Genomic DNA, 24,908 nt, shown 5'->3' on the forward strand with positions numbered 1-24,908 from the left:
GAGGGATGGAGGGGTGGAAGGGTGGAAGGGTGGAAGGGTGGAAGGGTGGAAGGGTGGAAAGGTGGAAAGGTGGAAAGGTGGAAAGGTGGAAAGGTGGAAAGGTGGAAAGGTGGAAAGGTGGAAGGGTGGAAAGGTGGAAAGGTGGAAGGGTGGAAGGGTGGAAGGGTGGAAGGGTGGAAGGGTGGAGGGATGGAGGGATGGAGGGATGGAGGGATGGAGGGATGGAGGGATGGAGGGATGGAGGGATGGAGGGATGGAGGGATGGAGGGATGGAGGGAGGGATGGAGGGATGGAGGGATGGAAGGGTGGAAGGGTGGAAGGGTGGAAGGGTGGAAGGGTGGAAGGGTGGAAGGGTGGAAGGGTGGAAGGGTGGAGGGATGGAGGGATGGAGGGATGGAGGGATGGAGGGATGGATAGATGGAGGGATGGATGGAGGGATGGATGGATGGAAGGGTGGAAGGGTGGAGGGATGGAAGGAAGGATGGAGGGATGGAAGGATGGAGGGGTGGAGGGATGGAGGATGCTCCAGGCCTGGCAGGGAGAGGGATGCTCTTCCCCCCACCCCATCCCCCTAGGGTCCTGCTCTCCCTCCTTTGGATACTCCAAAGTTACATGGATCAGGGCAGGCACAGACAAGGCTGGTGACAGAAAACCAGGTGGAGCAGAGCTGGTGCCATGGCTGGCAGCCCCTGCCCTGGCAAAGCCAGGTTGGTGACACAGGACACCTTGCTCTGGGGACTCCTCAGAGGCCAAAACCCCACATCAGGGGGTCCCTGAGCACCCTATGGTGTACACCCACCTCCCCTCAAGCACCCACCCAGGGCACCCCCTCTCTGGGCAGCAGCTTAACCTGAGAAGTTTCAGCAACCCAAAGAGCTGTTGGGGGTCTCCCCTTTCAGAAGGGTGAAACCAAAGACTGGGGGCCCCAAAGAAGGTCAAAAGCAGCTTGTTTGGCCAAAAGATGAAAAAATCAGCTAAAACTGAGGGCAGAGCACGTGCCCCCCAGGGAGCTGCATCACCCAAACCCCTGTGGGACACGGAGCTTTGTGGAGTGGTTGAGTGGTGGGTGCCCACCCCTTGAGGTTTCCTAATGCTCCTTGGGGTCTTCATAAAGTTAAATAAGAACAAGGGCTGAGTGCTGCCACTTCAGCAGAGCCAGGAGAGAGGAGCTGGCAGGGGGGAACAGCCTGGTGGTCCAGGAAACTTTCCTGTGACAAGGGGTGAATGCTGGATGCTCCCAAAGATGGTGTAAAGCCACCATAAAGCACCTAATTGTGCAAAACTCTCTATATGGGGACATTTATTCCTGACCCCAGCTGGTGTTCAGCCTGTTCCCTGAAGCATGAAGATTGATAGTCCTCAGGATGGGTTTGGTTTTTTTTTTTTTTTTTCCCCTTCTTTTTCCTTCCCCCCAAGGTGCTGTCACTGCAGATGTCATTTGGTTTTGGAAGTTTACCAAACCCTCTGCCTTTAATGATTCCATGTGCCGGCCAGTTTCCCAGGGTAATTACACTGAGAATCCAAAATAAAGACATGCAAAAGGGAGAAATTAAACATGGGTAGGGCAGGATTCCCGGGGCTGAGCTCAGGGAGCAGCATCCACAGGGACGAGCCAACGGCAGCGCTCCACATCGCAAAAAAACATTATTTTTTTTTTTCATTTTTTTTTATTATTTTTTCCTCTCTCCCCTTTGATTTTTCCAGAGGGCTTAACCCTATTTTACAACCATTCTGCCCACCTTCCAACCTGCCCTGTGTGAGCACAAGCATCTCCTGTTCACTCTTGGCTCTCGCCGGGGAAATTTCGGAGCCGTTCCCGGCGCTGGGAAGGGAGGGAGCAGCAGTTCCTGGGGCAGGGGGGGGACTTGGAGCAGCATTACACGCATGATTACCCTTCAGATCAGGGGAACAGGGGCTTTAACTGCGTGCGAAACGGCTGTTATTCAGGTAATGGATTTACAGCACTCACTACTAAAGTATCAGACACAGCAATTTTTTACAGCTTTCACGCTGGAATTTATGGCTCGGGGAGGCGATCTCCAGCCCAGGCAGGGATCATTGCCTTATTTAGTAGCCAAGGAGGAAAAATTTATGTTTTCTCCCAAGTTTGTTTTGAAAGGTAACCCGCAGGCTGGCGCACACACGTCCCACCCTAGCCCCCTTCCCCCCCCCAAAAAAATCCCTCCCCAGAGCTGCCCCGGGGTGCAGGGTGCTCCCCGAGGTGCACACACGTGGGTGCTCAAGGACAGAGCTGTTGCACCCACATGGCCCAGTTCACACGTGTTTTCAGCCATGCATGTGAGGTTAATTCTGCAGTTCAAAGCACCAGGAAGCCCAGGACAATGGGAGCCCGACCTCCAGTCACCCACCTGGGTCACTAAATAGAGAGTCAGGGAAAACCTGCTCCTTATTTTACAGTCAGTGGGGTTTTTACTCTGCTCTCCCAGCCCTGCTGTCCCAAACCAACAGAGGACACAGCAGGCAGATCCCACAAGCACAGGCAGGATGTCCCCTAAAATGCAGCCATCCCTGGGGCACCAGCTGCATGGATGGGTCAGAGAATCATAAAACAGTTTGGGTTGGAAGACACCTTAAAGCTCATCCAGTTCCAACCCCCCTGCATGGGGAACACCTCCCACTAGACCAGGTTAGTCAAGGCCCCATCCAACCTGACCTGAGACACTTCCAGGGATGGGGCAGCCACAACTTCCTCGGGCAACCTGTGCCAGTGTCTCCCCACCCTCAAATGAAAGAATTTCTTCCTAATGTCCACCCTAAATCTCAACTATTCAAGTTTTAGACTATTTCCCCTTGTCCCCTCACTACACACCCATTTAACAAGCCTGACCCCAGCTTTTTTGCAGCCAAAGCTCCATCACCCAGGGCTATGTTCCACCCTAAGGACTCCTTTTTGGGGCAGCACCCACATCCCAGCTTCAACCAGGACGTCCAAGGCTGGCGCAACCCCGGGGTTGAGCAGAACGTTTCCCCCTTCAACCCCACATCCTCAGGGGTTCCCAGGTTGCCTTCAGGGAAGAGAAGGAAGCTGGACATCCCTCCTACCTGCTGCTGTTGGAAGTGCAGGAGCTCCACGGGGCTCATCTCGCCGTTGGTCTCCCCGCTGCCGCTTCCTTCGCGCCCGCCGCCGCCTCCCCCTCCTCCTCCCCCGCTGCCATCGGGCTGCTGGCTGAGGCTGCTGACCCCGTTTTGGCCAGAGGGAGTGGACCTGATCGTCTCTGAGGCAGATTCAACCATCATGACTTGCTAGCAGGACCTGGGGAAAAGGAGGAGAGAGCAGAAGGTTGAGAAGAGAGGCTTGGAGCCCTCGGTGCCATCCCCACCTCCTCACCCTAAGCCTGAGCCCTGCCAGGACCAGCAGGGAGATGCAGAGATGGGGATGTTAAACCCCAAGGCAGCTTTAATTATGTTCATTTTACTCCAAAAAAATAAAGGTGCAGCAGAGGGAGCTCCTATGAACACAGTGCCAGCCCTGTGCAAAGCCATCCCTTTGGGAAAACACCACCTTTGCTGCTTTCTCCCAGCCTGGTGCAAGACATCAAACCTCAGGAATCTGTGCATTTTTCACAGAATCCCCAAAGATTTCATTTTGAGATGCTGGAGATGGCTGAATCAGAACCTTTGGGCAAGGCTGCACCCCCAGCACGTGGAGGCTGTGAAAACCCCAACACAACGGAGACGTTTCCACAAAGTGCTTCAGCTGCAAGGAACCCAACACTTCCCAGCAGGAAAAAAAAAAATACCAAGCAGAAAGTTTGCCAACAGGTTGAGGAAGCCCAAAGGTACCAGGGAGCTGGGATGCAGCAAAACCAGAGTGGGGCAGCACTCCAGGAAACACCATGGGGAAAATCCTCCCCTTTTTCCAGTTGCCTCTGTGCTCCCCTCTCCTCCTGCTGCACCCCTTGGGTGCCTTTGAAGGAGCAAGGTGGGTGCTTCACCCATGGACACGTGGGACTACAGCACCCACTGTGTTATCAGTCCTGCACGAGGCTCCTGAAGCTCATGCACTTGACTTCATGTAATTACAGGTTTCCTTCTGCAAGGACACAGCCAAACACTCAGCCTCCCTCCATCAATGGGTTTTACCCCCCCTGCCCATCACCCCCAGGGCAGGAGGGAAGATCTACCAGAGCTCACAGCTCCTCCCAGGGCCCTGCCTGCAAGGTTTGTGTCAGGATGGGTGCCCATAGGTGCTGTAGTGATTCTGGAAGCAGAGCTGTGGGGTGCTGACAAAATTCTCCTTTGCCAACACCAGCTCCTAAGCCATTGTCCCAAGCTGGAGAAACCCCCAGAAGGGCTGCAGGTTGGAAAAGCTCCTTCCACCCCAAAGCACAGGGGGCTGGGTGCTCAGCACTACCCCTTCCTGCATCCCTCACCCCTCTGATTTGAAATGCTATTTAAATTAAGGCAGATGGAAGGACTCCTGAGGAGACACAAGGCTCAAAGCAACGAGATGAAGAATCTTTGCTCGAATGGCTTTGATGAGCAGGCAGGTCGCTGGCTTAAAACTCCCTTTTCTGGGAGAAACTCCCTGATCTGGACTGGCATGGGAGGAAAAACAACCATCACATCGAGCACTCAACCACAGAGCAGGACTGGGGGCATCAGGAAACCTTTGGGAAGGGGGTGAGGGGCTCTTGCTGCTTCCCAACACACACTTTGCTCAGGGGAAAAGCAGAGGACACGGTGCCGGAGCAGAGTCGGAGAAGGATCCGTGTTCACTCACCACCAGCCCGTAAGTTTGAAACAGGAGAGGAATAGAAAAAGAAGGATGCAAAGAAAAATCAAGAAAGAAGGAGGCAAAGACACTGTTTTTTCCCTTTTTCTTCTTCTTTTTTTTTTTTTTTCCCCCCATATCTTCCCCTCCCCGCCCCAAAAGCCAGAAAGACAAACGGCGAACAACATAATTGCTGAAATGTGGCGTGTAATAATAGCTATTCAGAAGCTGATCATTCATATTAAACAGGGTGAAGCAAGCTTCTCATTTGCATGTTTGAGATTATATGCATTTCAAAAGTCATTTCCGCAGGGTATATGACTGACATTAATTCCCATGTGGAGCTGCTGGCTCCCTCCTGCCGTCCTGGCACTCCCCAACCCGTCTGTGGGGTGACACACCGGTGGCTTCAGGAGCTCAAGGTTAAGGGGATTATTGGGCTTTGGGTTTGTTTGAAGCACCCGAGCCAGGGGGAGAGCACAGAGTGGGCAGAGCAGCTTCCCAAGAAGGGATGGGAAAGGACGGGATGCTCGGCTCGGGATGCTGAGTTAGGAGCAGAAAAGCTGGAAGAAAGGAAAAAACCTTTTGCTCCTGACAACATTTGCTTCTTCCCCCCTCCCAGATGTCAAACAAGAGCTTGCAGAAATATTAAAGCACTGTTATTCCTTTTCTTATTTTCCTTCCAAAACTCTGCTGCCGGCTCCGTGTTTCGCTCCGGCAGGGAACGCCGAGCTCTGCCCGTGTCCAGCAGTCACAAGGCATCACCACGGCCAGAAACTCAGCAGGATTCAAAAAAAAAAAAAGGGATTTGACTTTTATACAGAGAACAAGAATATCCAGAGTTACAACAGGAAGTATTAAAAAAAGGCAGAAAGAAAAAAAAAAAAAAAAAAAGAAGTTTTTTTGGAAAGGATATAAAACTTTCCTGGCTTCGGGGCATAAATTGAAGCTGAACTATTGGGAATTGGGAGGAAATCTCTTCTGGTGGAGGAGCTGGAACCATGGGCTTGCTCTGCACACCCTGGCCCTTGCCAGAGGCAGGATGATGCTGGAGCAGATGAAGCAGCTGGGTGATTCCCCCAGCCCGGGACACCAGGCCAGTTGGGTTCCCTCTCCAAGTGTAGTAAAACTCAACTTCCCATTCACAAACCCTACTGGGATGCTGGTGTGTCTGGGTTCCCAACTCTGCACGGGAAGTCATAAAAGAAAGTAATAATAATAATGAAAATATTTCCATTCATATAAAACTTTTACAAAACCTTAAAGAAGAAAAAAAAAAAAAAAAAAAAAGAAGCCAGTTGTCTGTAACGTTATAAAGTCGATTTAAATTAAGAACAAGATCTTTTCCAGCCAGGACTGATCCGGGATGGTTGGAAAGGAGCTGGGAAGAGGAAACCACGGCTGCACGAGTGCTGCAGCCCAGACGTGCAGCCCCTTGCAGCAGCCCAGCTCCAGCTTTTCACCTCTTTTAACTCAAACACATCCAGTGTTTTGGGGATTCTCCCTACCCCGATCTCCAGAGGTTTAATCAGGATCAGACCTTCCCCCAGGCACAAAGGCCCTGGCCAGACAGTCACTGCAGAAGATACAGCACCCAGATAAAGTGGGAAAAGCTGGTTTTACTTAAAAGAGGAGGGGAGGAGACCCTTCTAACTGCAAGGAGCAACAGAAGCTGTGCAAATGGATTGCTAATTACCATTTCAGACTCAAAATCACTTCACTGAACAAGCACTCTGCCTTTTTTTTTTTTTTTTCCCTTCTTCCTTCCCTTTTACTTAAAACGCACACCTCGCGCAGGACAAAGAAAAGGAAACAGCATTACAAATGGAGTAAAGAATCCCCCTGCCTTTAGCAGTACCATATGGCAAGGAGAGTATACTAATTACCTTTGCTTTTTAATTAACAACTGCTTCAGCCGAGCAGCAACATTTCCTTGCCATCCCCCGACTCACCGCTCCCCTGCACGCTCCACACCAAGTCATCAATTCCTTTTTATTGACACCCCCCCCCTCCAAACCAGGCCCGATCCCAGGGCTTGCCAATTAACACCTCCACACTCTCTAATTAGCACAATTAACAGCCTGATGGATGCCCAGAGCTTCCCTGGGAGGGAGGGTCCGGAGCAGCTGGCTGGGCTGTCGGACGCGGCTCCTGTTGCGTGCACACGGATGTGACACACGTGTGACACGCTCCCTGGGACCACCAAGGCACCATGTGTGTCCCTTGCCATGGAGCCTGGCACCTCCACGGAGCCTGGAATCCCTACGGAGCTTTTCCAAGCCCTGGCAGAAAGAGGAAGGTGAAGAGGAGAAGCAGCAGACGGGCTCCAAGCGAAGATGCGCACCGAAGGACGTGGAGACTTTAAGAGCAGCAATGGGAGAGGAAACATTTTCAGAACCATTGCTCCCAAAAACCTCCTCGTGGCACCCAGAGCCACCCAAAGAGGTGCTGCTGCTTCACCCAACTGAGCTCCACAGACCTGGAAATGAAAAGGTGCTTCTCAGCCCCCAGGACCCACAGGCACAGCCACGAGTTCCGAAGCAGCAACTGCCTCACCACCTATTTTAGCCTTTTCTCCCATTTTTAAGCATCCCAAATCCCTGGATCCTCAAGGGCTTGATAACTTTGGGCTGCCCTTCGTGGGGTTCTGGTGGAACCAGCCATGTACAGACCTGGTGTTGCTGGTCCCTGTCCCTGAGCCCCTGTCCCCACACCCATGCCACTGGGTGCCCTTTGGCCTGGGTGTCCCAAAACAAACCCAAAGAGCATCCACACCTCAAAACCACCACCTGGGAGGGATGAAGGGTGGGAAAAACAGCTGGAAAACCCCTTCCATATATCTCCATCAGCCCAGCAACTCCCCAGCCCCGAACCATGTTTGGCAAGGGACGACCCAGAAGAGGGAAGGACCACCACACTCTTGCAAACAGCTCACTACCATGATGCTCCAGAGGTTTTTTCCCCCCTTCCCACCACATCCCAGCCCCAGAGCAGTTTTCCAGACCCTTCCACCCAGCTCCAGCTTTGCCATAAAACCAGAGGGGAGCAGAGGGTTGCCCAACGGCACAGCGAGGGCAGCGGGAGCCAGGCACCAGCAGAAGATGCAGGAATGGGGTTAAATCCCCCCCTAAAGCTGTCAGAAGTCCTGCAGGATGCTTCTCTGCAGGGCTGGGAGGAGATGAAGACTTGGGAAGCTCGGATCCCAGGCACTGGATCTGTTTTGAGCTCTGGAAATTTGAGCAACCTGCCCATCCCGACCCGGCCCCACGGAGGCTTCAGGAAGGGGCTCACTAATCTTAAAAGGCTTCAGCTTCAAGAGAAGCAGCAGCCAGGATTGCTCAGAGAGTGGCTTTTTACCCTTTAATTAACACATAAACACATGGAAATGTGGAAAGGGGATTAAAATAAAAGTCCGGAGGAGCTGAAACGAATCTGGAGCATTACTGTAAATTAGAAGAGATTTAAGGAACCAAGGACTGGCTAAGCCTGGGCACTGCTTTAATGGGCTCTCACCTCTGGGCACTTTCATCTCCCACTTTCATCTCACTCCCAGCAACTTCTTTGAGCAGCAGCAGCCTCCAGGCACTCACCTTTGCCCCCCGTGGCTCTCCTCACCTGCCCTCCCTGATGCCATCTCCATCCAGGTGACCACCAGGCACCAGAGAGCGTTCCCTGCTCCACAGAAATCAAGCAAGAACAACCCCCCCCGGATGTTTTTCTCCCCCAAAAGCTGGGTGACCTTTTGGAGAGATCATCTGGAAGAGTGAGGAAGCCCCAAGGAAGCCCTCAGGACTGGGAAGTGATGGTCAGCAGCCCACTTGCCTCTCCAAACCACATCTCTTGGAGCAGCCTTTGCTCTCCAGAGCTCGGAGAGACACATCCCAACCATGGGAGATGCTCCACATGGGATATCCCTGAGGATGACACCACTGCCTGGCTGGCACAGCTGCCATTCCCTGCCAAGCTTCAAGGAAAATCCAATCCCTTCCAGCACGGATGTGGGACTGGCCAAGGGGTGCCAGGACCAACGCTGGGCACGTGGCGGGTGCCAAGGCTGCTGCTCCATCCTCTGCTTCCCTGGCTGTGCTCTTGAAAAGATTAAAAAAAAAAAAAAAAGAGCCCCACTCCATCTCATTAAGAAAGTAAACACAAGAGCCGTCTAAGTGTCTAATTAAGCTTCTAATTAGTCCCTGCTTGTTACTAATGCAAATTAGATTACGCCGCTTAACTACAGCATGTCCACAACACCCTTGTTAATTGCGGCCTTTTGAAATTAAATTACTCCCTAATTAGCATATCAAAGCCATTGATTCGGAGCCAGGAAAGATGAGGGCAGGAGGATGCCGAACGCCAAGTTTTGTTAATCAGGGCCGTCTAATTAAATAGTGACGTGGTGCAGGGGGCTCCTGCTTTGCTGCTCCAGAGCTTCACGGGTGGGCCCAAGGGGATCCCGAGCAGGGCAGCACCCACGGTGGGTACCAGGGGTCAGCACCCAGCATGGTGCAAGTGTCAGAGCATCCCACAGGGTGAGGATGCAGGGCCAGGATCTGCACCCTGATGGATGAAGCAAAATCCAGGAAACCCCAAGCAAAATCCAGGAAACCCCAAGCAAAATCCAGGAAACCCCAAGCAAAATCCAGGGCAAAACCCCAGCAGCAGGGAGGGAGGTTAAAGCACACCCCAAGTTGTCACCCCCCCAAAAAAAAACTTGTTTTCCTTCCACTCACTGCACAGCAAATGGGAATTCCAAGGAAAATCAAAATCCTTGGCAGCCCATAGAGGAGCAGAAGAGGCTCCAAGGAGAAGCAGCACTGGGAATGGGCAAGGGTAGGAGCTGGAGGATCCCAAATCCTCGGCACTAAAATCCCTTGACACAATGGGATGGGACAGATGGGACACCCACGTGGCAAATCAACCCTTGCCCAGGCACTGGCCCAGGGGGAATCACCCCCCAGCAGCCCAGGGAGAAAACATCCCACCCACATCCACCCCACGAGTGTCCAGTGGGAATTAATTCTTTGGAAAAACCAAACCCACCTGAGCAGGGACAGCCCAGCACTAACTCAAGTTACCACCAAACTCCCCCAAACCTTCCAGCTCCAAGTTCATGATGGGACAGAAATAATGGAGAGAAGAGTCTGGATCTAAAAGTAACCAGGTAGCTTCACTCCAAGGAGAGCACAAATGAAGCAAATGCCTATTTTTTGAACTTATTTCAATAACTTCCTGAATGACCCAGTTCTTCAAATTTTATAACTTTTCCTCTCTCTCTCTTTTTTTTTTTTTTTTTTTTTTTTTGTGTGTTTAAAGAGGTGGGAAGGAAAAAAAAAATAAAGGATGGAAGATTGGAAAAGTTTAATAGAGGGAGAAAAAGTCTATTAAAAAAAGAAATGCAGGCAGCCCGTCTCGGGGGAAGAGTTGAAATATTAAAGAAAGGAAAATCACTTCTCTGGCTGCCGAGACAGAGGAGGAGAATAAAAAGGCTTTAAGAGAAGGAGTTGTGCACTTTTAATTGAAAAGAGGGAGATTCAAATGAAATATCCAATATCCCCTGTTAAAGAAAGGAAGAAAGACGGACTCTGGCCGCTTTGCTACACTGAGAAATTGCTAAAGCCCCAACTTTCTTTCTCTCCCCCTGCCTCAGAAGTTATAGGAAAGAGGGATGAGAGAAAGGAAAAAAAAAAAAAAAAAGAAAAAAAGGGTATTGCATACGATAGGAACTCAAGGGAATGGGGGAGGAGGGTGGGAAGAAAGAGCAAGTTTTATTCATTTATTTTATGAGATGAGTAAAAATAACATATATATATAAAAAAAAAGGCAGAGTTTTATAATGTCACAATGTTTGGAAGCAGCAGAAGGGAGAAGAGAGGGGGGGAAAGCCACGAAGAACAGAAGGGCCAGCTCCAACCACCCGCCGTACGAGCCTCTCTCCCAACGAGATTCAATTAATTGATAACAAGAGGCATCAAATTAATTTTTCAAGGATGTTAGATTTTGATGAAGGCAAAAATCTCTCTGATTTTAATCGGGGCGGCGTTTAAAAGGCATAAATGAATATCCCTTTCTAATCATCTGAGGCGCCGAGGAAGCACCAAGCGGTTAACGTCAAAATTCAAATCGTTTAATTAGGGGGGGCCGAGGGGAGGTGGCCGTGGTGGGGGAAGGGGACTTGGGCTTTTCTTTTTAAAGAGCTTTATGAAGAAATTATTTTTTTAAATTATTTCTTTCAAGCATCTTTGCTGTCGTCCTCCCCCCCCCCCCCTCCCTACATTCCTGGCCCCGAAACGCACACGCGCTCCTAACGAGAGATTTCAGAGGTTTTTTTTCTGGTCAATAGAGACCATTCCCCACCACAATCTAATTAAGAAAAATGGTATTGAATAGGGTAGGGGGAAAAAAAAATTGAGAGAACAACAACAACAAGAAAAAAATATTCCAAAAGCCCAGGGAAAAAAAAAAAATACCAGGAGGAAGAACATGTGATTCGCCAACACACTCAACTTGCTGCCTGCACTTCTCCATGGGATGGGGTTTTAAGTTATGGGGGATTTACAGCAGGAACATCCTCCCACCCCCCAAAAAAATCCTATTAAAGTAACTAAAAGCACCTATCATCACTGGGGTGGGATGTGATGTCTTTGCAGTCAAAATGGAGCCCAAAGGCTGCAGGACCAGCCCAGTGATGTGGACCCACCCCCCCCACACCCGTGTCCATCACACCCACAGCCCCAGCATCCCCCTCCCCAGCACCCAGGACCATCCTCACCAGCTGCCAGATGTGGCCAGCACCTCACCAACATTTGGCAAAGGCTCCTCCAGCATCTCCAGGGAAATCCTGACTCTGGTTTAAGCCTCCACACAACTCATTTTTTTTTTTTTTTTAACCCCACAATCTGCCCACTCACAGCCCCCCCAAGGGAACAGCCTCCTGGGGGCACAAGCACCATGACCCCCAACCCCTTGCCATGCAGACAGCCTGGATGTGGCCCCACATTTGTGGGAGTCCCCGTGGAGGCACCCACCTCCCAGAGCATCCAAGGAAGAGGAGGGCTCTTTCCTCTTGGGTAGAGCCAGGAAGGACATTGCCCCACAGCAAGGAAAAGGAGAGATGCAGGGAAGTGTCCCTGGGGAAAAAAAAAAAAAAAAAAAAGCCTGTGGCACCCCTGGGAATAGCAAAGGCAGAGCTGGGATGAGGAAGGTGCACAGCAAGGAGGTGTGTGGGGGGGAAGCTCTGAAATTAAAATAAAACCAAGCTGTAGGGGCTCCTTGGGCTTCATCCCGTCCAGGGAAGCAGAGCCCGGGAGGAGGAAAATGACCTGGAGCAAGTGAGGGAGAAACTGGATGAAGAGCGATGGCAGAGCCATTGGCAAGAGGGACATCAGCTCCCATGTCACCCCCAGAGGGAAATTTTCTATCTGAGTTTGCACCAAGTCAGCCTGGAGGTTGCTAAAAGTCTCTTCTGGCCTTTAAGATAAATAATCCAGAGGGGAAGAAAAAAAAGGAGTCACGGTGCCTACTGAACAAGAGGGAGGAACTAGGATGCTGCAAGCTTTCCCAGACTCCATCGTGTTTGTGCAAAACTTCATCCAGAAAACACTCTGTTTAACACCCTCCCTGCTGCACACTGATGCTTTCCACTCCAAATCCCATTTCTATGCAGAAAGAGGCCTGGTCTCCATCCAGAAATTATGCTGCTCAGAAGGAGGGAGAAGAAAAAAAGGCAGTGGCAGAGAAGAACTATCCTTGGGCATTTTCAAACTCCTGAAGCCCCCATTTTCTTGCATCCAAATCAGAGGCAAGCATGACCTGAGGCCAGCTCCATCTCTCAGCCACCACCAGAGCCCTTCTCAGGGCTTCCAGACCACCTTCCTGATTTTATTTCTGCACAGCTTAGCTCCATCTAGCACCCACTCAACATCCCATCTAGCACCCACTCAGCATCTCCTGCTCTGCCCGAGCACCTGGCACCCTCAGGGACCAAACTGCAGCCCCACAGCCACAGCTCCAGCAGCCCCAACATCCCTGCTCAGCACCATGACTGGAGCAGCACAAGGAGTTTCCCTGATGCTTTCTTAAAAGCTGGGAAGTGGCACAAAAGAGCCTGGTCTTGTTCCAGCACCCGAGCTGGAGATGGGGAAGGTGCATTTAGCATTTCGGGTGCTCAGGAAGAGGGTAAAGCTCAGCATGCAGCACCCTCCCTTCCAGGGATCACCAGAGTGCTCCATGCTCCTTCTCCAGGTGCTCTGGATGAGCCTGGATCAGCCACCACATCCTCTTCCCTCTCCAGCATCCTTCACTGGGGAGTCCAGGAGGGGAACACTTTGCCCAGTGTGCCTACAGCTCTTCTTCCTCTCTCTTCCCAGTGGGATGGCAGCAAACTCCTGGGTTTCAGCATCCCTCTGGAGCACTGCTTGGCCAGCAACATGGGAAGGTGTCCTGGTCCCACAGCATTCCCAGGTCAGGCTGATCCAGCTGGGCTCCTGAGCTTTATCCATCCCCAGAGCTCAGCTCATGGGATCACTGAACCTTCCCGAATCCAGGCAGCACATCCCTGCTTTATGGATTAGGACAGAGCTAGGGAAGGATGAAGCAAAATGACAGAGGTTGAGCAGTAAACTCGTGGCAGAGGTAATCTGCAGCTCCCAAATCTCTGCTCATCCCAGGCAGCAGGTGATGCTTCCTCCTGGGAACAGCAAGGTCCCCAAGCAAGCCCAGCTGCAGGGTGCAGAGCAGCACAGGGGGTGCTGCTGGGGCTCCAGGCCAGAAGTGACCATTCTGCAGTAGCCAAGGAGGCCACCAGAACCTTCCTGCTGCTGGGGGACATCCCCTGTGGACTCAGGGGATTACTCCTATTAGCATGGTAATACATCCTCATTGCAAAGCACTCTTAAAAAAATTGTGTTTCTTTCCCACTTCCAACCTTCTTAAAAATAACCCTCAACCTTTATATGGGTTATGATTCACTGATTGCAGACCATAACATCCCACACCCACAGCTCCCAGGGCTGTATGAGCACCCATGGGTGCAGAGGCAAAGGGGCTCAGGGTACCTGATGGGAACCTCAGCTGCAGGAGCTCGGGTATCACACAGGGACATGGGTGACAGTGCCCACCTCGGGCTGTCTGCCTCCAGCACCACCCCCACCACAGCTCTGGGCTCCTCTGCAATGGGGTCACATCCTCATTCCACATCTCCAGCTCAGACAGGGTCACACAAACCCTCCCCCTCTATCCCCAAAGCTCAACCTCCCTCACTGGGGGGGGGGCAAAGGCTCCATGATGGCCTCGCAGGACACGGTGCCACTCACCCCATCACCCCAGGGATGTCCCCCTTCTTCCTGCCCAAACCAAAACTCATCAGAGCAGGGTGAGGGAAGGCCAGGACCCCAGGATAGAGCATCAGGTAAGACATGAAGCTGACACAGCCCAGGTCACTGACCCCCCCCCCCCCACGGGACACGTCCCATCCCCCTGCCAGGCTGACAAGCCCAATACCTGCCCACACCAACAGCCCCAGCCCAGATGACAGCTCCTGCCTGCTGTCCCCAATTTTAGAACATGGATTATTATTATTTTAAACCTCCAGCTAAAACCAGCAACTCCCATCTCATTCTCAGCCCCAGGGCAACTCCCGGAGCATTTGTATCTGCCAGAGCAAGGACCAGCAGAGATCTCTGCTGCAGCAGGAACGCCCAACCCTGCAGAGATGCTTGTTCCTTCAGAGGACAGAGCTCTGTCCCTCTCCCAGATGGAAGGACACAGCTGGATCCTCCTACAGCCCCAATCTACAGCTGGAAATTCAGCAGCACCAACACTCCCCACTGCAGCATCCAACACGTAGGGCGGCACCGACCTTCCCCAAAACCACCATCGATCCCAAAAAACCACCATCAATCCCCCAAAACCCACCATCAATCCCCCAAAACCCACCATCAATCCCCCAAAACCCGCCATCAATCCCCCAAAACCCACCATCAATCCCCCAAAACCCACCATCAATACCCCAAAAATCCACCATCAATCCCCAAACAAGCCCCCTCCTCGCCTGGCAAACTTCATCTCTTGGAATTTCTCAAGGCACTGGCCTTTCCATCAGGGATTATTTTAAACCCACCACCTCTCTAAAGCAGAAGGGAATTGCTCCAACGCTGCTCCAGGGGTGCAGGGACACAGCAGTGTTTGATGCTCTGATGGGACTGACCCCACAGCTCTGAAACCTGACCCAGATTCAGAGCCATGGCTCCATTTCCCAGGGAAAAGGCCATTTGTTCAGGGCTTGAGCCCACCAGCATCAAGGGAAAGGCTTCTGGGGTTATTCAAACAGACCCTAAAAGCAGGCTCTGCCTTGCTAGGTATCAATAAAAACCTGGTTAAAAAGGAGAAATATTAATAACTTGAATACAGCCCCATCTGCAGAGCTCTGAGCATCCTTCAGGGCAGGTAGAACCCAGCCCTGGGGATTTTACTGTTCAGAGGAGCTGGGCCAGTCCCCACAGCACTGATCCCACTGCCAGGGTGGGTGGAGGAGCTGGGGAAACACAGACCCAAATTTCAGCACAGATCTTCTGCCTGTTACCACAGCAAAAGAAGGATGAAATGAACACTTTCCTGTGCCTCAGAAGTGGAGCTCGAGCAGAAATCTCTTGCTGGGGGTTTTTCCAGCACGCTCACACCCTCCCCTCACAGGGATGGATTTCAGGATATTTTCTTTTACCTGTTTTCTTCACGAGTGAATTGATTGACCAGCCATCTCCCCTCACCAAAATACACCACAAACCTCAAATTCGGGGAAATTTGCTCCAAGACTTCCCAGGGGCACTTTGGGGGGTGGCATTTGCCCACCCAGAGAGCAGCAACGCTCAAGCTTCCCATTCTCCACGTTTCTGGGTAGAAACCCTGCAGGAGAGGAAAACCACAGCCAGGTCCCCCTACACTGGGTGCACACTGGGGATCTTTTCTCTCCCCCTTTGAACACCCCAAAACCTCCATCAGCTGGGAGTGATGTGCAAAATCACACACACACCCCCCAGCTGATGGCACGCAGGATCTGATGGAATTCTGCAGGTATTCAAGGAGCAATAAAGCACCTGATCCTGACCCCTTCCAAAAGGACAGAGGGGACCAGCAACCCCTGTGCTGGCAGCTTTGGAGCCTTTCCCAGGGCACTTTGCTCAGCCAGTGCTTTTGGGGCTTTTGCCCCCATCCATTGGGATCTGCTGCAGGAACTGGGATAGCTCCCAACACGGGTGCCGAGAGGCTGAAACAAATTGGGAGTGCTGGGACACACAGCAGCACCCTCCTCCTCCTCCCCCCAGCCCCAGATTTACCCACACAGCAGGGGACAAATGCCCCTTTTGTTTTCCAAATGAAAAATCATGATGATTTTGAAGTTTTAATTTATTAAGGGTGAAACATCTGTGCCAGGCTGTGAGGTCGCAGCCTGGCTCCCCCAAACTCCCAGCAGAGCCCCAGCCAAGCACGAGCAGGAGATGGGGGGGACCCTCCCCTGCCCATAAAACAAACCACATCCCGTTGCAGAAATGCAGCATAAAAAGCTCTGCTAAGGAAACAACTTCAGTGCAGGCAGGGAAAGCAGGTTGGGAAGTAAAAGGGGGAAATAATTTGGAAATGTCCCTGGTGGAAGGCAAAGCTGGAGACAACACCTTAGGAAAGCTGTGGCTTTGCCTCCACCCAAATCCATCTTGGTAAAATAAAGGGTTTTTTTTTTTATAACTACACCTGCCACAGCACATTTTTAAAATCCAGGTTTCCTGTCACAAAAGTTCCAGGCTGCTCGCCCCCCACCCCACCTTTATTTTCTCTCTTTCTTCCATTTTTTAATAGGTCAAACAACACTGTATTTGTATTCCAGATTCAAGCTACCCCATGCTCCAGGGAATTTCCCTCCCCTTGGCAGGTCTGGCTGCATCCAGGAGGGATGGGGGGGAGAGGGAAATTTGGGCTCTGCAGGAAGGACCCAGGTGACACCCCCCAGGAAACCCCCTGGGTGGCACAAAGCATCTCCCTGCCTCCTCCTGGGAGCCAGGACAGGGCCATGGGATGCTCAGTAGCACTGAGTCTCTGCCGGGTGCTTCTCCCTTGGGAGAAGAGAGGAGATGACCAAGAAAAAAAATATTTTGAGTTGTTAAAGGGCTCCCAGTGCCAAGGTAGCAGCCAGGACACAGTCCCATAGGTGACACCCAGAAGGGATGTGACACCAGATGGGCAGCCTCAGGCCATGAGAGGCTTTTTCCCTCCCCATCACAAGGTCTCTGCCCTCCAGCCCTGGTCCAGTTCAGCCCAAACCTCCCAACACTCAACAAGAAATTTCTCCATCTCTGCCAGACACCCAGTGCTGCAGCAGGTACCTTCCCCCTGCCCTGGGAGGCAGCAAGATGTCCCCTGCTGTCCCCTACCATCCATCACCATGGAATCTAGCCATGAAGTCATCACTGAAACCAGGAGCCAAGGTGCCCCCAAAACCTCACGTCCCCACAGCATTCAGTGACAATCCTTGCAGCCAGGAACATCCTCTCAGGACTGTGTGGCCATAGCAGGATGGCCCATGCCAGAATCCTCATCCCGTGGTGGCCGATCCAACCGATGTGCCACAAGCCTGGCATGTGCTGTGTGGCACCCAACGGAGCCACAAGCCTGCTGCAAGCTCCATGAGCTTTTCCCGTGGGCCAGAAAGTCACTGGGCAAACACACTCCCACCAAAAGGCAGCAGCAGACAACCCAGAAGCTGAGAACCAAAGCCCAGGGTCCAGCAGGAGGAGGAGATGCTCCCGGGCAGGCAGGATCCCAGCACATCCTTTGCTCACAAGCACAGGTCCTAGCTGTACATATTGTTTTAAGCATCCTACTTCAAACCTTCCTCCACTGCCTCTTTTTTCTTAGGCTAAAGACATCTTTTACCAAGCCCACAACAGCTTCTCCTGGTGGTTTCCATCCACCTCTCATCACAAGCAAACAAATTCGGGACCCTCCCCAGCTCGCGCGTTGACGATAAGCAGACAAAAAGACAACACTCACCTAAAATCCAAAGCTTGTGGAATAAACAGATTTTCAGGAAGCAAGTAAACGGTCAGAGGGGTTGGGGGTCAGGGCTTTGCCATCTCCTGGCCCCCCGAGGTGATGCTCTGTGGGGTGATGCTCAGCCCAAGCACACGGGAAGCGGTCGCTGCCCCGGCGGCACCGTTGGCGTTTTCCACTTCGGCGCAGTGAAATCCCAGCAGATAAACCCAGCTCGGCTGCTGACCCAGCAAAGGTGTCTTAAAATAAGTTGTTTTCAACACCACCTGCTCCTTCTGACCCACCCCAGCCCTTCTGCACCCCCGGGTTGGTTGATGCAGGAGCATCCATGCCCAAGCAAACACAGACACCATCCCCGTCAGCCCCGGGAGCTGCCCAACAGCCCCCACAACACGCACAGAACGTACCCATCACATGGGGGTCTTCTCCTCACCAGCCCCAGGACCATCCCAGTGCTCCCCAGCCTCACCCATGGTTCTCCAGCCAGGGCCAGGTCCCTACTGAAGCCACCTCAGGTGGAGGAGAAGAGGACGAGGGATAAAAAACAGCTTCTAAGTCACCTCCAAACTAGAGCCTCCCCAGGGGATTTTTTTTCCTCCTCTAACACCTTAATTTCTTTTTAAATTTTTTTTTTACCTTTTCACAGTTTTTATAATAATATCCCCCAGCCAAAAAAAAAAAAAAAAAGTTTTATTACTGCACCTTTTGCTTCTGATAAACACACCCAGGAGCTCTCGGCAGAGCTGAGCCGTGAGGACCACAAGAAATTTCGCTCCCACAGCCACTCTCCACCCTGTAACCCTAAAAACTAATTGTGTTTTTGCTGCTCAGCTGGCCCCAGCCCCACAGGAGGAGGGTACCCACCAGAACACCCCACAAAAGACTTTCTTCCAACTTGCCAGGACAAGAGACCTGGGTGCCAAGTGTCACCTGGGGCTGGCAAACCCCGACACCGGCTCGTTGTACCCGAGAGAAGTGCTCAGGAGAGCAGATTGCAAACACAGGGTGGGTTTAATTATTTTTTTTCCCCCTAAAAACCAAGAAGAGAGGCTCCCAGCTGCCTGTGCCAGGCTGGGCTGGTTTGCTGGGGGATCCAGGTCCCGTTACAAGCCCTGTGCTCACCTCCGTGCTGCCGGCGCAAGGCATCGTAATCCCTGCCCGACTTCCCTGCCTGCCCAGATCTAATCTCTCCTCCAGCAGGATCCAATCTCTCCTCCAGCAGGATCTAATCTCTCCTCCAGCAGGATCTTTGTAAAACAAAACGTGGCAGACGGAGGGGTTTGTGTTTTCCTCCGCAGCATCACGCTGCCGACCTCGGAAGGGAGCAGCTCTCCTGCTCTGCAGCTTCTGCCTCCTCCTTTTCCCCTGCCCCGATGCCTTTTTGTTCACTAACTCTTTTTTTTTTTATTATTTTTTTTTTTTTGTCGCCACCAGTCGGGTTATCAGCAACTTGTTTTCTCCCAGACTCACCCATGCGACTGCCAAGAGAGGTTGAAATTAGAAGTTAAAATAAAACCCCTCGAGCGGCGTCTTTGCTGGGTTCCACACAACAAACACTTGCAGCAGAGGAGGGGGAAAAAATAAATTAGGAAGTTTTTCATGCTGTGCCCAGCCCCTTCTTGATCTACAAGTTTTATGGGACTTTAAAAGGTGCAGCAGAGCAAGCAGGGGGGTGGGGGGGGGAGGTTTTGCAAGATGATAAAATGGGTGCAAGTCCTTCCCCACGCCGCTCTCCCATCGGCTGGCAGGGCAGAGCTTCCCTGGCCAAAGCCCCCGTGGCCACCATTCTGATGGCAACTCCTTGCCCTGGGTTTTATTTGCAATAAAATCAGCATCTCAGGTGCCCCCGGGGGTCTCCAGAAGTGGCACACGGAGGATTTTTCCATCTTTCAAGGCAAACACACTGCTTTCCAACCTCCAAGTGAATTTGTAGGTTTAATTTTCCTCCTTTTTCTCCTCCCTTTCCCGCTAACACAGAGCTCACCCCTCCACGGGGAAGATGCTCAGAGCTTGTGTTCTCCCCCCTTCCCAGCCAGGTTTATGAGGTGCCCCCCATCACCCCCACACTGGAAGAGCTGGAAATCCAAGAGGACGGGACAGGAAATTTCAAGTTTCCACTTCCAGAAGTGGCAGGTGACGGCGAGGCAGCAGCAGGGTCATTTCGGGAGCCTTGGGTGGCCCCCGAGGAGGAGATGGGACCCCCCCAAAAACACCCAGGGAGACACTGGGGTGGGAGCAGTGAGAAGCATCCCCCCTGAAACCTCCCCAAACCACCTGCCAGCCACAACCTGGGAGCTCTCCTGAGCTTCCAAACCGCTATGGAGACGGGGGACAAAGAGGGAAACTTTCCCCCCCCTCCCCAACCCCCAGTTCTCCCTTCCCTAACTTGGAGAATTTCCCTAAACACGATGCAAAGACCCAAAAATGTGTATTAATTTTTAAACGAGCAAAAGAAAAGCCAGGGACCTCCGGGCTCTCCCGCCTTTCTCTGGGTGGAAGAATGAGCCCCCGTCCTGGCTGGGGGGATGGCTTTGCCCCCCACCTTGCTGCCACAAAAGCAAAGCCAACCCTGCACTTCTGCTCCTCCAGCCTCGCTCCCCCCTTGCTGGAGCAACAAGAAAAGAGGGGGGAAAAAAACACAGGGGGAGGAAAAAAAAAAAAAAAAAAAAAATTTATAAAAGGAAAGTAAATCCTGAAAGCCGGTGCCTGGCCACCCCCCTCTCCCCCAGCCCCACAGCGAGACACAAACATCAGCAGACTCAAAGCATCCCCCTCTCCAGCCACAGAAAAGAAAAGCTCCCGGGATCTCCCGGCAGCAACTTCACAACTGAGTGCACTTGCATTCCTGCCGGGTTATTAGGAGAGAAAGGGCGAGGGCCCGGAGTAGATATTTTAGTGTCACTTGATTTTATACATTGCACAGATTTATTTTTTTTTTAAAAAGCACCCTGATCTCCCCTTGCCAAGGAGGATGGAAAACCCACGGTCGCTCCTCTTTCCCAGAGGGCAGGGAGGTGACCCGTGGCTGGACACAGCATGCGGAGATTTTTTTTTAAATATATACTTTTTTTTCTTCGGGGCAAGGGGGGTTGTCTGGGTATCAGCTCGCTCCCTGCCTCCCCCCAGCAGCAACTTTAATCTGTTTTCTTTCATTTCACTGTGTTTGCTCAGCTTTCTGCCCCCCCCTCAGGCATGCAAAGCCCCAGCCCTCCCTTCACCCAGGCGCTCTCCATCCCATCCTCCTTCCCTCACCCTTTCCCCAAACCAGCGAGCAGGGGGGCACCCACAACTGCCCCCCACCCCATGCTGGGGGCTGGGACCCTGCGGGGCGACCCATCCCTGGGGTGCCCAGGTTAAAAGGGACCTGGGGAGGGGGATTTTCCACACCACCCCCCTTCTCCTGAGCTTCTCCCCCGCATCGAGTCCAACTTTGCGCTGGGTTTTTGGGAGCGGTGCTGGGAACAGGGGCAACCTCATCCCCACACCAAAAACCCCAAGTGAAGGAGCTTGGGGTAGGAACCCCTGAGAAAAACCAGCCACCAACTAATCAATTAAAATTAAAAAGAGCCAAGGAGCATCTCAAAGCAGAACTATTATTTAAGTGCAGGGAGCTCTTCGCCGCCTCGCCCCCAGCCCCGGCACCACAAAGGGCAGAAGAAAGGCAGGAGCCACCCAGGGCTTCACAGCCAGGACAAAAGCTCCCCAGCTTAGCACAGGAAATTTTGTCCCTTCTCCCCCTACAGATTCCCCCTTTCCCTGTTTTATTTAATTGACCTGGAAGGGAGAGAGGGGGGAAAAAAAAAAAAAAAGGAAAAAAGAAAAAGGGAAAAAAAAAGAAAACAGAGCAGGGGAAATTTTCCAAAGCTGATTATTTCCTCCATCCACCCACTGCTTGTTGGATTTTTTGACTGACTTTAAGGTGGGGTGGGAATTAAAAAAATAATGAAAAAAAAATAAAATAAAAGAGTTGGATTTCACAAGAGCCTGAGAGTTTGCTACATTTTAATCCAGAAGACAAGGAGGCACAGAAGGGAACATGTCCCTGCAAACACAGGAGGACCAGGGTCACCCCGCCTGGGCGAGACACATGTTGGGCTGATTTAACACCAAATTCCTGCTCCCCAGCGTACCACGTTGCTCGTGTAAATTTTTAACACACAAGAAGAAATTTGTAAAAGTAAATCCTACTTCTGGTTTGGGTTAAAAACAACCCAACCTTTTAATACAGAAACTAATAACATTTTTATTGTATGCCCCACAGCTTTACAATGCTGGCGGAAAAGTGAGGTCTTAATTCGATGCTAAGTTGGTTGTGAGTGTGGTAAAAAGGCAAATCTCTGGGTATCGAAGAGTGATGGGGATGGAAGAGCTGCCTGAAGAGCCATCCCGGGAAGGAATTCAGACACAAATTCCTCTAGGACTATACTAAGAAGAGGGGAAAAAAAAAGCCCAACCTAGCACAAGTTTTCAAAGCGAGCACTTCCCGACCACCAGCCCGAGCAAAGTGGAGTTTGCAGATGCCTGTGAATTATTCCTGCCTTCCCCTATGCACATTTTTTAGATATATTAAAAAGTGCACAGGAAGGGAGAGAGGGAGAGAGAGACAGCCCTGAACTTATTTTAATTTTTTTTTTAAAAGGGAAAGGAGAAAAAGAATCACTCCCAAATGGAAAAAGAAAAACCAATTACACTCCACTTGTTCTCTCTCCTCCACACCTTCGAAACGCTCCTGCCAACTCAAACCAGATTTCCTACCACCAAAAGAAATATTCAGAACAACCCGCTGCTAACACAGCACTTCCCCAAGTGCCTTTTCTTTTTTAGCTGGAGAGAGGGGGAGAGGGGAGAAGAGACAGAGGCACATTTGTTTATCACACAGCCGAGGGAGATGGAGCAGGGAAGAATAGAAAGAGCTGAACTTCGCCGGGAGAACATCTCGCAACGAAGGCAGACACCGGGGTGGGAATGGGATGAAAGAGGCTCCCAGTGACCCGTCGCCAGCTTTGCTAAACGATATTTGCCCAGGAATTTCTCAACTCCCAGAAGACGACAGCCCCGTAATAAAAAAAAAAAAAACAAACTCTTTCCAAACACGTTATTATCCCTAATATTCTAAAGCAGTCACCACCGGCGGGGTCCCAGCCAGCCCGCCGAGACCTCCCGCAGGCATCGTGTCGAGGTTAGATAGAAACCCCCCCCCACCCCAAAAAAAATCATTGGAAAAAACACCCCAACCTCGCTCCCTTTTCAAACAAAGCCACAGCAAAAGCTTCTCAAACTTTGCAACCGGGTGAAGCGCAGGCAAGAATGAAACGCGGGGCAGGAGCTCCGCCGCGCAGCCAGCTGCCCTAAACCCCCCCACTCCAGAATCCAAACCTGCGGGAATTTCTTGGGAATATCCTCCAGCTCCATCCGAAGCCTTGTACTTGTCCTCCTCTCCCCTCACCTTGCAGTTTGGGTTATTATTTTAGACCCTGTGGAAGGTTTTCCCGGGGCGCTGCTGGAGTGACGGCCGGGCTGGCTGCAGGTTGACGGCGGCTGCTGCTGCTCCTGCTTTCTCCCAGTAATTTCAAAACTTGGGAATGACTTACTGATTTCTCTCCAAGGAGGGAATGGCACTCGCTGGGCCACTCCTCAGCACAGAGCGGCGGGGCTGAGGTAAAACGCAACGGAAGGGGGGAGAAGATGGGGAAAAACAAAACCAAACAACCCACCCGAACCCCCCCCCCCCCCCCCCCCAAAGGCAGCTGGAATGAAAATAAAACTGCTCGGGAGAAAAGAAAGATGGAAGGAAAAATAGGAAGCATCAACAAAGAAAGAGCAGGGTGGGCTGGGGCTGCTGTGCTCCCCCCCCCCTAGGTACGAAACCCCCCGTCCCGGGGGTGCGGGACCCCAACCAAGGCGCCAGGGCAGAGGCAGGTCTGGATCCGGCACCGGCAGCACGGCTCTCCCGGCGGCAGCACAAGTTTCCCGGTGCCCGCCCCCCCTCTTCCCGAGGGGGGCTGCAACCCCCACCCCCCCTTCCACCGACCGGGGAAACGCCTCGGGGTGGGGGGGCGGCGGAGACCCCCACGGCTGCCCGGGGAGCACCGAACCGAGGGAGCAGAGGGGACCGCGCACACACTGGAACCCCCCCCCCCCCCTCTCCGGTATGCACCCAGCCCCCGGTGTCCCCCCCGCTCACCGAGCCTCCGGCCCCTCTCCCTTTGTCCGGGCGCCGCAACAAACTTCCGAGCGCGCCGCGGCCGAGAGCGGGGGACGGAGCCACCGCACTCCCGGGAGGGGGGAAACACACGGCCGGTGCCCCCCGCCCGCCCCACACCTGCCGATGGGGATGGGGACCTGGGGGTGGGGGGGTCGTCCCGACCGCCCCCTCCTCCCCCGGCAGCAGCTGCACCCCCGCGGCGGGGAGCGGGGACACGCACAGACCCTCCCGCCCCGCTCTCACCCACCTGGTGGCTCCGAGCGCTGGGGTCCGCGGCGGGCATGCGGGGTCCGGGTACCTCTCACCGCCTCCCCGGTCCCCCGACACCCCCACCCCCACCCCCTCCAGTACCTTCACTCCCCACCCCCAATAAAAAAATTAAAAAAAAAAAAAAACAAGAAAAAAAAAAGAGAAAAAAAAACTTCGACGGGGCGGCCGCGGCGGGGCTGCCAGGAGCTCAGGAGCGGCGCGGCATGGCGGGGGGCTGCCGGGCAGCGGGGGGGCCGCCCCCCCTGTGGCCCCGCGGGGCGGGCCGGGCCGGGCAGGGCCGAGCGGAGCAGCCCGGGGCCGGGGCCGGGCCGGGGCCGTACGCGCCGCGCTCAGGGTCCGGCTCGGCGGCGGCGGCGGCGCGGGCGCGGCGGCGCGGGGCGGGCACCGGCCGCCCTACCATAGTTCCTCTAAAGCAGGTGCAGCCGCTTTCCCCGCCCGGCCCCCCCCTTCCTCCTCCTCCTCCTCCTCCTCCTCCTCCTCCTGCTCCCCACCCGCGGGGAGGGGGACGTAACCCTCCCCCGCCTCTTTATTTTTTTAATTTTTTTTTTTTTTTTTTTTTTTGGGGTGGTGGTAGGAGGCGTGTCTGTCCCCCCGGCTCTGCATGCACACACGCACGCACACCCCCCCCCCCCCCCCTCGATCCGTGCGGTGTGCCCCGGTCTT

At 52.9% G+C, this 24,908-nt stretch overlaps 1 protein-coding gene across 2 annotated transcripts in view; it reads right to left on the reverse strand.

Annotated features, from left to right (window-relative positions):
• Positions 1-24,323, reverse strand: part of FOXP4 (forkhead box P4) — a 62,831-nt gene extending 38,508 nt beyond the window's left edge. Inside the window, exons 1-2 of one of the 2 annotated variants that reach the window (XM_071768218.1) lie at positions 24,223-24,323; positions 3,064-3,274 (exon numbers count right to left, since the gene is read on the reverse strand). In XM_071768218.1, coding sequence (XP_071624319.1) covers positions 3,064-3,258 — 195 coding nt within the window. In that variant the 5' untranslated portion in view covers positions 3,259-3,274; positions 24,223-24,323. Of the gene's footprint in view, positions 1-3,063; positions 3,275-23,146; positions 23,424-24,222 lie in introns of those variants that run through there. The other variant, XM_071768220.1, reaches the window with a different exon arrangement.
• Between the last annotated feature and the right edge of the window lie 585 nt (positions 24,324-24,908).

The sequence above is a fragment of the Heliangelus exortis genome, chromosome 25 (genome assembly GCF_036169615.1).
Source record: "Heliangelus exortis chromosome 25, bHelExo1.hap1, whole genome shotgun sequence".
Lineage (NCBI taxonomy): Eukaryota > Metazoa > Chordata > Aves > Apodiformes > Trochilidae > Heliangelus > Heliangelus exortis.